Source organism: Chlamydotis macqueenii, chromosome 3, assembly GCF_036417535.1.
Source record: "Chlamydotis macqueenii isolate bChlMac1 chromosome 3, bChlMac1.mat, whole genome shotgun sequence".
Lineage (NCBI taxonomy): Eukaryota > Metazoa > Chordata > Aves > Otidiformes > Otididae > Chlamydotis > Chlamydotis macqueenii.
Genome location: NC_141558.1, coordinates 100,096,022 through 100,109,672, shown reverse-complemented (window position 1 = coordinate 100,109,672; position 13,651 = coordinate 100,096,022). Strand labels below are relative to the sequence as shown.

At 40.3% G+C, this 13,651-nt stretch overlaps 1 protein-coding gene across 1 annotated transcript; it reads left to right on the top strand.

Moving 5' to 3' along the window:
* The first annotated feature begins 5,763 nt into the window (after positions 1-5,763).
* Positions 5,764-12,329, top strand: LOC147601374 (sulfotransferase 6B1-like). Its single transcript, XM_086744829.1, has 7 exons — positions 5,764-5,982; positions 7,281-7,420; positions 8,395-8,484; positions 9,133-9,259; positions 10,069-10,163; positions 10,896-11,052; positions 12,045-12,329. The coding sequence occupies exons 1-7, from the start codon at positions 5,781-5,783 to the stop codon at positions 12,173-12,175; spliced, it is 942 nt and encodes a 313-aa protein (XP_086600955.1). The 5' UTR covers positions 5,764-5,780; the 3' UTR covers positions 12,176-12,329.
* Positions 12,330-13,651: the final 1,322 nt, after the last annotated feature.

Genomic DNA, 13,651 nt, shown 5'->3' with positions numbered 1-13,651 from the left:
AGACAACGATGCACACAGCTACTATTTTCTTGACCTGCATCAATAAAATTCAGAGAAGAGAGAAAGTAGAAGTATAATTAAAATAACCTTAGTATTTTCAAACCCCCTGCTGATGCAAAGGGTTTCAAAAGGCTTATCAAAAATTTCAGCTGGGAGAGGAGACATTGTTAAGCTTTTTCCTGGGACCAAATACTGTCTGTTTTAGTCATCCTAACCTAAAAGCTCCTAAATGATTGTTTATGGAGAAAAATTGTCCTCTGATCCATGTCAAAGTATGAGTTCATCTTTCTTCCTTAGGTGATGATAGAAATCTAAAAGTAATGGGTAGGATCTTGCTGGTGGAGGTGAAAATGATGCATCCTTTCAGAGTCAAAACGAAGGAGCCTGTTGAGACTACGTGGAGAGAGGGAACAGGAGAAGGAAGAAGCTGAGATTAAATAGTAAAGGAGAAAAGTTGCAACAATGCAGAAAGACAGGGGGAAAGGGAATACCTCCAAAAGTCCTGAGCAAGGATGTGAGCTCTGACATACAATAGTTGAAGTTTTGACCAGCACCATCTGTACCTAACTTCCTTATGAGCAGCTCCTACAGCAGGGTCTCCACACATGGGGACTGAGCTGTCCACCTGTGCCTGGGGATTGTCCTTCTGCATCTGCAATAAAGCATATTAGCCAGACAGTGCACAGAAACCTGAACTAGTCATACAGATGCAGCACCTCCTTACAGAAAAAAAAAACAACTTTGTGTTATAGTTTAGCCGTAGTCAAGACCAAGCTACACAGCCTCTTGCCCAGTCTCCCCACTCTCCTGTGGGGCAGGGAGGAGAATTGGTAAAAAGAAGGCAAAACCCATGGGTTGAGATGGGGGAGGGGGGTAAGAGAAAAAAAAAAGAGAATAACAGAAGGAAACAAAACAGTGATGGAAAACAATTACAGTACAATAGCTCACAGCAGATCCTGATGCCCAGTTTCCTCCCAAGTAGCAGGAGCCTCCCCTCAGCCCCCTCCTCACTGATACAATGAGCATGGTGTCACATGGGATGGAACAGCCCTTGGGCCAGTTTGGGTAAACCACCCCAGCTGTTGGCTAATGAGTAACCTATCCCACCTGTGTGCCCCAGCCATAGGGGCCACCAGGTCCGGTTGCCCTCCCAGCTCAGGTGAATGTTAACTCTATCCTAGCCAGAAGCAGGACACTTTGGAAAGCAAATAAATATACGTATTTGCTGTTAACAAGTAAATGTTGTGTGTTAGAAAGCAGCAGGGCAGTGGCAAATTAAATTGGCTTGTTGGAAGTGCAACAGAAGTTCTTTATGGGACTATCTCCAGCATTTCTTCTTGTGTTACATAGTCTTTTTGTTTACCTTTGCATGAAATGTCTCCTTTGTAACCTCTATGGAATAAAATTGGACCGAATTTTGGAAAGTATCTCACACAGTCCGTCCAAATCCTTTTCTCCCTTGTCCTGGTTTTGGCAGGGATGGAGTTAATTCTTCTCTCAGTACTGGCCTGACTCCTGCACATTTATTTGGTAATAACGTTCCAGTCAGAGACGTCCAAATCTTAAAATTATTTTCTCCAATATGGTTGGGAAAGATCAGGTAAAACAAACAAGCAAGGAAATAACTCTCTTTTGGCGATGGTTTGAGGAGTCTGTTGACCTAAAGCTGACATCTCCAGATTAGTATAAGAAGATGATTTCTCCAGCATTGTGTGTCATGAAACTCTCTGTATTTACTGGCACGTTCATAGAATCATAGAATGGTTCAGGCTGGAAGGGACCTTAAAGGTCATCTCGTTCCACCACCGCTGGCCTGGGCAGGGACACCTTCCACTAGACCAGGCTGCTCAAAGCCCCATGCAGCCTGGCCTTGAACACTTCCAGGCACAGGCCTTCCACGGCTTCTCTGGGCAACGTGTTCCAGTGCCTCACCACCCTCATAGTGAAAAATTTCTTCCTGGTATCTGATCTAAATCCATCCTCTTTCAGTTTACAGCTATTACTCCTTGTCCTGTCACTACATACCCTTGTAATTAGTCCCTTTCCAGCTTTCTTGTAGGCCCCCTTTAGGTACTGGAAGGTTGCAATAAGGTCTCCCCGGAGCCTTCTCTTCTCCAGGCTGAGCAACACCAACTGTCAGCCTGTTCTTTCTTATTACCTAGTGGAGTTATTAACAGGAGGGAGAGGGCAGTTAAGGTTTGCATCTGTACTTTGGCAACTAGCCAATGCATGAGTAGAGATGATGAAAGCTGTGGAAAATTGCTTATTTCCTACCTTGTTCCAGAGAGGGGATTAAGAGAGTGGAAACTCTCCAGAGACAGCAAAGCTGAGGCAGAAAAAAAGCTATGAGAGGAGAGTTTAGAAGAGACGTGGGAAATTTGGGGTAGTGGAAAGACAGGACTGGTTATACTTCTGTAGGCAAGGAATAGTCTAATCTGGTGCTGTGACCAGCTTTGACCTGGTCAGGGAAGGTGACTGTCACAAAGAAGACTACAATTAAGCAGGAAAATAAAAGAACAAGGAGGATCCTAGAAAATTTTAAAACAGATTGGACCACAGCTCAAACAGCTTTTTTAGACTAGTCAAGAAAATGAGCCCGGATCATCTACTGAGGATTAATTATTTTTTCCATCTCTGTTTCAGTATTTTTTAAGTAAATAACAATAGTGTCATGCAGACTGGTAAATAATTTGTTTTGTGGCAATTGTCTCACACCTGTCATGTACTCCTGACATAATAAGTTCTGTGCAATCATGAAAGGCTCTTCCTCTGCATTTCTTAATGTGCCTATACCCCCAGGCAGCAGCCTCTGCCAGTCTTCAAAAGGTGCTCCAGCACTGACCATCTTGCTGGGTCATCTTCACAGCAGGACACTGAGGCTGGAGCTCACTTGGGACAGCCCAAGAAGGGGCTTAGACAAGTTGTCCCTTTGTCTGATTCCTTAGCTTGGGTTCCTGTCTGCCTTTGTCTCCCTGTGCTTCTCTGGGCTTGTGTGATCAGGCCTTTGACGAGGTGATAGCTTCTGTGACATGCCTGGGAGTATCTGGGCAGGGTATTGTTTGGGCTCCACTTCCATTCTTTTTCTGGGCTCCTTTGTGAGTGTGCAGACAAGATTTTACCACATAACCTAAGACATCCTACCATCCTGGTCTCTATCTGGGGGCTTTGACTCCACCATGATTAAGCACATGTGAAATTATTCAAAGGGAATAATGCCACATATTGCATTTACGTTGTAAAGCCAAGTCTACTTTAAGCCCTGCGTCTCATGGACTCATTCATAGGATCCCAGGGGATGCCCCCACTTTGAGGTTGTTGGGTTTTTTTTATATATATGCAGATGAATGATCAGGGGGATTTGAGGATATATTCATGAATGCATCAATCTTACTGGATGCATTTTAAATCTTATGAGGTTATTTGGGAGAACTAATTTATGGAAGTCTTCTCCAGAGTTTTACTGGGATTAATGCAGATCATAGAATAGTTATAGAAACCCACTTCTTCTCGTTTACCACCTGAGAGCACAAGTTTTAAGGGTACTACTTTGTTGTTTTTAACAGGGAATGGATATGCAGAAGCAGATCAGTCCACCAGGCAAGTGTCAGCTGGCAGCGTCTAATGCTATCACAGACAAGGTCACCAGTCTCTTTCTGCAAAGCTCCACGATTAGGAGGGACCAGGTCTGATAAGTATGGAAAGTCAGAAACCTTTAGAGGCATTGTGGTGGCTTGAACAACAGATATTATTAATTTGGGGATTATAAAATCCTTTAATCTGTTTTTAATCTCCATGTTTTTGAAGCCACTTCTTAGGAACTTTAAATCAACTGATGTTTCCCATCAGTCTTTGGGTTCAGCATTTGGCAGGATCATAGGGTCTTCTTGTGCAATGTCCAAGGTGCAAGGTACGCTCCTCCCATCTCCTGGCTCAGGTGCTGTGGCAGATGGCGGTATTAAAGGCTCACATTACTAAATCTTGATCCTGCTTTTTTTCTTTTTTTTTCCCCAAAAAATTTAACTCCCCTCAAAATCCCTTCTCCTTATTTATGTCTTCTAATTGGTTTTTCTCCACCAATGCTGGTTTTTTTGAGTTCCTAAGGAGAAAACATGTCTCCAACGAATAATTGGCCTGACTGTCCTCTCTGGCAAAAATACACTGGAAATCGTCTGGATTTTCTCTGTCAAAGTTTCTTTGGACTGTTCTGTGATGAGGGAAGTGTACGAATGAAATCCTATTCCAACACTATGATATTGCATGAGATACATTACTAAATTGCATACCATTTTTTCCCTTTTTCCCTCCTTAGGGAATGCATGGGGAATGTCAACCCCTTTTTTTTTCATCAGCAGGTAAAAATATCAGTTAAACACATTTTCATTCTATGACAGTTTTATGCCAAGGGCAGGTAAAGGAAAAAAAGTAAGGCAAGCTGCTTCTTTGTTTTGCTAGAGTGACACTTCAAGAATCAGCAAAGATGCTGTTTCATGGAACAGCATTTTTTATCTAACATCATGAAGTGATGCAGGTGGTGTCAACTGGCTGCGCTTTGGCACAGATCTCATTCAACAAATGGGTCAAGGAGGAGTCACATGATGTCCGCTTGGTTCAGGTGGTGCCTACACATAGGTCGTCTTTCTATACTGACATAGTTTTACAGAAAAGAGGAGATGAAGGGAAAAGAAAAATATTTCCATGGACTGAACAAAATTGATGATAAAAATGTAGGGCTAGGTTATCCTGCGAGCACTGCGATGCACCTGAGGGACCACGTGTGAATACCTCAGGGTGAGGAACTGGCAAAACCATACAGGTATGCACTGGTCCTCCTGCTTCCAGTGCCCAACAGGCAGCGCTCAAAAGTTGGAGATAGGAAAGAATAGTATTTAAATGCTTGGCTTGAATTCTTTGGGGAAACTGAGTTCTTATTCCTTGTGACCCATCCTCTTGCCAGAGGATGGGAATATGAAACTTGGGCCTAACTGCATTTCTTTCTATTAGGTCAGTGGAGTCAGAAGCGCATCAGCTGAAGTGCATTATAAATGCTAATCATGGTAGTTGAGGCGATATTATTACTAGCTCAGTAATGACTGATCAGTTGTTAAACAATGATTGAGCTCATTAAGGGAAGAACATGTATAAATGAGACATTTCTGTGTAACCACCAGAAAGGCAGAACTCTGTACTGCAGTCCAAACAACGGCCAAAGAGTGTGCTCGTCCACGTTGTCCTCCTGGGCACCAGCTGGAGGGAGCAGTTGGCCACGCTCATGGGACGGTCCACAGCTCTGTCACTAGCACAGTGAACAATTTCTCCCAGTCCCAACATGTTTGATCCCATTTTGGTGAGAAAGATGAGTCATACAACCAAAAAATATCCCAGCAGAGTGAGTACTGGAAAGAGGAGAACTGCCATGAGGAATGTGATTGTGGTGTTTAAACTCCAGCCTGCAATTGACGTTGTTCTATTTTGATCTGTTTTGTTGATAAACTCAGTGCAGTGATCACAAATTTCTTGGCATGGTATTTTGAAGTTACTTAAGCCCTTTAACCTGGAATGCAATTGCATTTTTTTTGTTTTTTTGGTTGCTTACATACAACTTTTTTTGATTTCAAAAGGTTCAATTGACTTAAGGACTTTGACTGGAGTTGCATATTTGTTTACTGTTTCGGGGAGTGGTAAATTATTGGTCACCCCCTGCTGAAGGATAATCTGTGGCTCTCTTTTCCTGCAGGCCATTTCACACTGCGAGACAGCCTGCGTGTGAGAAAGAGAGAAGAATGGAGAAGTCCAGGAAAAAATTTACTGAAGTGTTAGATAACGCATTAGCTACTGCTGACACAATGGATCGTGAGGAACTGCTTTTTTCTTACAAGGGGGTTCTCTACCCTGTTACTTTTTGCAGTCCTGAAGTATTCAGAGCCATGGAGTCCCTTGAAGCCAGAAGTGATGATATCATTTTGGCAGGATATCCTAAATCTGGTGAATATAATTTGCTTTCTTCATAACTAAAGTTATGTAGTGACAAATAAGTAGGTTTGTGCTAAATATATATCATATATATAATACATATTATAATATATGTTATAGTAAATAACAATATTTAGAATGTTCACAAAATTCTGAAGAGCTAATTTCTTTCTCAAAAAGCACAACAAAGTTAATTATGAAGATATTATATAGGGAATTTTTCAAATGACTGGAAAAAGAGATCTGATATTATTTTCTTTAGCATGTAATTTTTTTTAATTTTTACTTTTTATAATTGTGAAGTTAAAAGCACATATTAGAGAGAACACAGTTCTTAAACCAGAGGTAACTAGATCTCTGGATACTGCAGCGTCTGCTCTCACATTTGTATCTCTAAAGTTAATAGTTTTGTATTTTTACACAGAATGGAGCTTTTGGTGCCTTCACATGCCATGCTGCATATTCTTTAGTTAATTTCACATAGATATCAAGAATATCTGAAATCCATAATTATAAAAAATTATTTTTGTAACACTTGAAGTGATCATACTGATCCTTAGCTATTGGGAAATCAAGAGAACATCTTTGCTATGGTTGTGAGTTTATCCTGCATCTTTGCTCCTCCTGCCTGAAAGCACCCTATACAGGCCCTATCAGAGCCTCAGGTTTGGATTAGGTGTGTCTCATATCCATTTTACTGTAGCTATTTCTCTTCTGCAGCAGTTGGATTCACAGTGTCTTACAGCAGATAGTCACAGTTCACAGGATTGTAAAGTTTTTGCTTTTTTATAATGTTTTCTTTTTTAAGGAATGCTATGCAGGTTTGGATTAGGTTTCAGATCTTGTTCTGCTCCTGTGCTGAAGTTCTGTGATCCATCTTTCCTCTCAAGATAACCCTGTGCAGCATGTCAGAAAACATATACAATATACTAGATTTTGGGGTACAGACTTACCACCCCAATTGCCCTTATGTTTCGGACCATAAAAAATTATTACATTAACGCACGCTTTCCAATTTGCATCTTAGCAGTTCTTCTCCTTTATTAGTTAATTAACAATGTACAAGTTAATTAAGAATATACAAGTTAATTTATGATGTACTGAGACATTTGAGTTACAGAAATATATCCTTATAAAGAACAAGGGTTCCTGAGAGGCGATTGTCCAGATACTCAGCTGTGATTGTATCACATGAAAGGAGACCATGCAACTCACCTGGTAGTGCTAGCTATCTATTGGCTTTCCTGCTAAATCCATTTCTGTTTACTCTAAAGGTTTTACAAACAATTCTGTATCTTTTCCCCTTTCAGGCACAAACTGGTTAGGTCAAATCTTAAGTGATCTGCTAGCCATATTTGAAAAGAAAATGCAGAATAAAGAAAGCAGCGTGAATGATGAAGAACTAGAAGAATTCCCCTACCTTGAAATTGGTGATACTGAGAAATATGAGGTGGGCACAGAATATATATGAAAGTTGTCAAAATTTTGTGCTTCAAATACTGAATATATGGTGTGTGAAATACTCCTCTCTTCGATAAGAAGTCTCCTACTTCTCTGTATATGGATGGTCCTATATATCCTCTGGTCAGGATGATTCTCATTCTATATTGCCAAATGCTGAGGGATCAATGGACACCTAACCATTCTATGATTCTATGACTTCAGAGCCAAGAGGGTGAGGCCTGCAAGGCCCACAAGGCTCGCACCTCCTCCTCTCTGCCCCCGCTCAGCTCCTTCACATCTCTCTCTTTTTTTTTTTCTACTTTCCCTTCCTTAAATACGTTATCTTAGAGGCATTATCATGGAACATTCTGTCACCAATTGCCTCGGCCTTGGTGTGCAGCGGGTCTGCTCTAGGCCCAGCTGAATCCACTGAACAAAGCGGAGCGATTTCTAGCAGTTTCCTAGAGAAGCTACCACCTTAGCCCCACCCCCTACTAAACAAAACCAGAACAGGAGCACATATTCATTAGGTATGCAATAACTGCAGACATTCAATATAGAATGTTTTGTCTTTAAGAAGAGTTTAATGAAATGTCAAATACTGAAAGAATGGCTTTTATCTCTTCTGCTAGCTCTTCCTTCTTACCTCTTCTCTCTCTCCTTGAGATTCTTCAGCATTTACATAGCCCCTGTTAAAATCTGCACCTTACCTTTAGGTTTAATCCTTGTCTAACAGTACATGTTAAATTCATTAACAATGAAGAGAAGTAGCAATGGATGATCTTGTTTCAAATACACATCCTCAGGGGCTTTTGAATACTAGAGCTACTGAGATTCTAGGATAACATTCATAAAGAATAAGCAGTTCTATTGGACAATAAGTTGATACATTGAGCAAGGCAATATTTTATCATAGGCTAATGGAAAAGAATACTTAAGTATTAACTAAACCATCCACTTTCCTCCTTCCAATTCTTAAAGCGAATGAATAAATTACCTTCTCGAAGACTTATGTTTACTCATCTCCGTCCTGAATATCTTCCCAAGTCTATCTTCAAAAAAAAAGCCAAGGTGAGTGCTGATTTTAATGTCTTGTAAGCAAACACTCCAACAGATTTTTTTTTTTTTTTTTAGGGAATTTAGTATTTTTTCTGCTTCAGAAATACTCTTATACTTAATAAGTGTTTAGCCTGGCCATTTCTACATGCCAGTTCAAGAACTGCTGTTCATCTCACAATCTTAGTTCATCCTTATTAACATCATTGTGTCTTCCACAAGCGAGATGGGGAGATACAAATCCTCCATCAGTAAAATGTATTTTGACATACAGTATGCTATGGGAGGCATTTTGTGATGTTGTCGGAAGTGAGGGCTTCAGTGTGTCAAGTTTCAGAGAGAATTTGTAGTTGTCTGATTTTTCCCCACTACCTAAATGATGAACGATGCTTGTATTGAGCAAAATATACTTAGATTCTGCATAATTAATTTGATTAATCTGTAAAAGATATTTTAATAATTATAGGCAATAGTCTTCATAAGGTACTGAAGCAAAGTGAAATATTTCACCTTCTGAATTTGGAAAGAAATTGCTACTTCTGCAAGTAGTATACAAGATATTAGAAATTCCCCAAACTGCAGTTATAAAGCAAATTATTGTTTTCTTCATACTATAGTCTGTTATGTCTTTCTCTAGAAATAAAATATTTTCGTTTTTCCCAGATATTGTTGCTGATTCGCAATCCAAAAGATGTAGCTACATCTTATTACCATTTCACCAATGGCATTTCTCCGATTCCGTCCTATGAGACCTGGGATGATTTCTTCACAGCTTTCATGACAAAGAAAAGTACAGTATATTCTTCTGTCTCTGTCAATTATTAAATGCTTTGACTTTGCCTAAAACCCTTGCACTTTGTAAATCAACTTCACCAGGATTTTTTTTTTTGGTTTACAGTACAAAAGCAGAGATTAAAGACAGAAAGTTAGAAATTTGAACTAAAGCTTACAGTGCTTTTCTTACTGCCTGAGGATAACTCCTCATCAAACCTGCACTTCCACAAACTACTTTAACTTGCACACACTGGTATTTCCTCTGGAAGAAGCAGTTTCTCCTCATCACTATCTTGGATTCACTTCACCCCTTCTCTCTAATGTCCATAATCTTGTGCCCGTGCAGATTCTGAACACCTACATGCCAAATTGGACCAGAGGACTGATGTGGACTAAGCAGTGCTCTGAAAAAGAAAGAAAATAATCCCACTAGTTCAAAATTGCATAAATTCTTCATTTTGGCATATCACATGGCCAGCAGAAGGGAGGGTTAAAGAAGGTTTTAAGCTAGGTTATGGGAGTCTGCAAGATGGTTTGAGTACCAATAGCTCTTCAGTGGACTCATATCTGTCTTGAAATACTAACATGTTTTGCCATACCGACTCATAAATTGTATCATATGCCTGAGACATGTACATGTGCCTAAACAGCCTGGAGCAAAACTCCATAATAGGCACAAAAGGGTGTAAACTCTGGCATAGAAATGATTAATATTGCCCATAGCTGAGGGATCAACTTCGGGAGTAAAAATTGGCTTATTTCATAAGGAGCTTGTCTAATCTTCATTTATGCTTCTTCTTAGAATTTTTTTTTTGTTTTATTTAGTGCCCTGGGGATGCTACTTTGAATATCTTTCCCAATGGAACAAATATGCTAATGATGAAAATGTTATGACAATAACTTACGAAGAGCTGAAAGAGGTGAGACTACCAATAGTTACACATATTTTATAATTCAAAGTGCATTTGTTCCTAAACTAATTAACCGTTATATTAATGTAGTGTATTCAAGCTGCATGATACCGTATAAGATAGAGTCTTGTTTTAAGGGAAGGAGAGATGAAAATCAAACGTAAAAGCTTTTAAAAAATTTATTTGTGAAAATGACTCTTGTTTTATCTTTAGCTGTGATATAAGCCCAAATCACTGTAAATAAAAAGCCCCAGTTAATTTTTTGGAGGGAGCTTTTATATATTCAGTACACAGTGAATACATACTACACAGTGGTGGAACACTGGCACAGGTTGCCCAGAGAGGTGGTGATGCCCCATCCCTGGAAACATTCAAGGTTGGACGGGGCTCTGAGCAGCGTGATCTGCTTGGAGGTGTCCCTGCTTCTTGCAGAGGGATTGGACCAGATGACCTTTGAAGGTCGCTTCCAACCCAAACTATATTGTGATTCTCTGATTCATCAGTGTAGGTTTTGCTCAACTGTAAATCACGTACATTCTGTTGTGATCTATAGGAAGACAGCTCGTATCTCCTCTGAAATAATTACGGAGAAGAGAAACACTATATACTGCTCCAGTCCTACTGAACTCTATGAATATGGTATACATGCAACCAGAAGAGAGATGTAGGGAAGTGCAAACACCTTAGAAAGCAGTGTCATTTGTTTGAGTGTCATGTGGTATGTTGCATTCCGCTTTTCAGAATCGGGTCCTGGGTGTGAAAAACATAGCTGATTTCTTTGGGATTTCCCTGACTGAGGAAGAGCTTCAGAGTGTGGTAGAGAGGAGCAGCTTCCAGTCAATGAAGAACAACTCATTGAAGACCCATGGGACATTTGGCAATGTTCTCTTTCGCAAAGGTAGGAAGCTCCAGAGTTAGAAATGTCTCACTCTCAAGAACATGGGTCACCCATTATTTGCTTCTTTTTTGCACACAGACTAGTTTTACAGATTTGTATCTAGCACATTATCACTGTTGTGCTTGAGAGGAGTAGTCACGAAGCACTGGTGAGGAAGAGACCCAGCAATGCCCTGGCAGCAGGCAGGCTGCAGCCAGTACAGGAGAAGCAACAGCACAAAGCAAATTTTAGAGGCCGCCTTCCTCTGGCAGCAAGGAGGGATTGTCACGTGTCTGAACTCCTCTCCACCTCTACACCAAGATCACTGATTCTTCAGCCATTAGATGCTTAACTCTAATGCTGGCAAAACTAAGCCAAACTCAGCCTGAGTGGCATGATCACACTTTTTAGGAGAGTGCAGGATCTCCTGAAAGGGCCACTGCCAACCCCCCCATAGGTGAGAAGTAAGCCAAGCATGCAAGAGTCAGGTACATAGAGAAGGGGAAACAAAAGGGAACTACTTTTGCAGTGTAGTGTAGGGGACACAGACATGAGAGGACCACTTTGGCTGTCAAAATCGGTTTCTGCATTTTACATTAAAGAAGTCACCAGATAAAAACTCAAGCTGCCAAGTGAGCAGAAGCCCAGCTCTGCCTCCTGACAGATGATTCTTAATCAACCCTTCATGATCCTCCACCTTATCAGTCATAACTGACTGGAGTAAAAAGCTGCAGGGAAACAGGACTTTAGGCTGCTTTTTTTTTCGGACACACTCACTTGAAGAGGAGGATGCAGTTTGTTCCTTTACCCTATGTTATTTTGCATTATAGCAGTTTCACAGATCTGTATGTCCTTTGACTTCACAAAATGATATTGGTGCAAAAATGAATGAAGTTTTATCTTGCAAAGTGGAACAACTCCATTTAGTGTACAATGGAACAAGGATGACAGATCTCTAGAATAAAAAATAATAAAATTTCTTGTTTTTCAAAAGTGTCTTTGCTTCTTTGAAGGTGGTGTAAGTGACTGGAAGAATCTTTTCAGTGAAGATCAGAATGAGAAAATGGACAAAGTATTTGAAGAACATCTGGCAGGCACTAAACTGGGAACAAAGTTAAAGTATGACATGTACTGCAAAGCCTGAAGAATAATGAAATGTGGCTAAAGAAAGAGCATTCCAATGCACTCTCATATAATCTGAATGCTATATACAAGAAAATTAGACCAAATGATCCAAGTATCTTAGAATTATTGTAATAATCCCATTGCAGCAGCCTTTGCAGTGGCAATGATGAATAGTGGGCTTCTGTTTTAAAGGTGAGATCTCTGGCTTGCTTTGGCTACACTAATTTGCTGAATAAGATGTCAACTGACCATATTCAGATAAACTTAACAGCCCTGTTTCAGCAGCTGTCACCTGGAAGGAAATTACTCTTTTCTCTTTCTAGCCAAACTCAGTCTTTCTAAACTACTTACAATTATTTAGTGTGTAGAATTTTTTTTTTTCCAAAGTGTTTCAAATCAGGTAATGTCTTCACAGAAAAGATCAGTAGCAAAAATACAGATCTGACACAACCTTAGTTAATTACAAACAGTATCAGTATACAAACAGTATACTGAGACAAAACCTCTCCGTGCAACTTGTACCCATTGCCCCAAGTCTTCTCCATGTGGCTCCGTGTGAATAGAGAGCCTCTGTCCTCTTTGTAGCTGCCCTCTAACTACTGGAATACTGTGATGATGTCCTCCCTCAGCCTTCCCAACCTTGTGGCCCTCCTTTGGACTCCCTCCAGTCTGTTCTTTCTTGATCGGTTCTTTCTTGAATTATGGTAACCAGAACTGGACTGTACTCCAGATACGGCTTGAAAAGTGCTGAGTTATGTATAACCATGAATAGTTCTCTCTTTGTATTACAAAAACACCAAAAGATTTTATTTTTAATATCATATAAATTTTCACTTGTTCTACTGAAGACCATCTTTCTACCTGTATAAATGTTAGTAAAAAGCAAAATGATTAATTTAACGTCATCTTCTTGTGTTTGAAGAGACTCCTTAATCTATGCACCTACGTGCCACTTCCAAGAACTGCTTTCATGTTTTCCATGCTCCAGCCATAAAATAAAAGGAAATGTAGTGAATATAGAAGATGATGTTTCCCACCATTAATGCCAGCAGAGCACTCTTACCCCAAAACTACAGTTAGCATTCATAAAAGCATAGAATCATAGAACAGTTTGGGTTGGAATGGCCATCTGGTCCAACTGCCCTGCAAGAAGCAGGGACATCTTTAACTAGATCAGGTTTCTCAGAGCCCCGTCCAACCTGGCCTTGAATGTTTCCAGGGATGGAGCACCTACCACCTCTCTGGGCAACCTGTTCCAGTGTTCTACCACCCTCATTGTAAAAAAAAAAATGTTTTCCTTATATCTAGTCTAAATCTACCTACTTCTACTTTATAACCATTACCCATTGCCCTATTACAGCAGGCCCTGCTGAAGCATTTCTGCCAATCTTTCTTATAAGCCCCCTTGAGGTACTGGAAGGTAACAATAAGGTCTCCCCGGAGCCTTCTCTTCTCCAGGCTGAACAGCTCCAAATCTCTCAGCCTGTCCTCATGG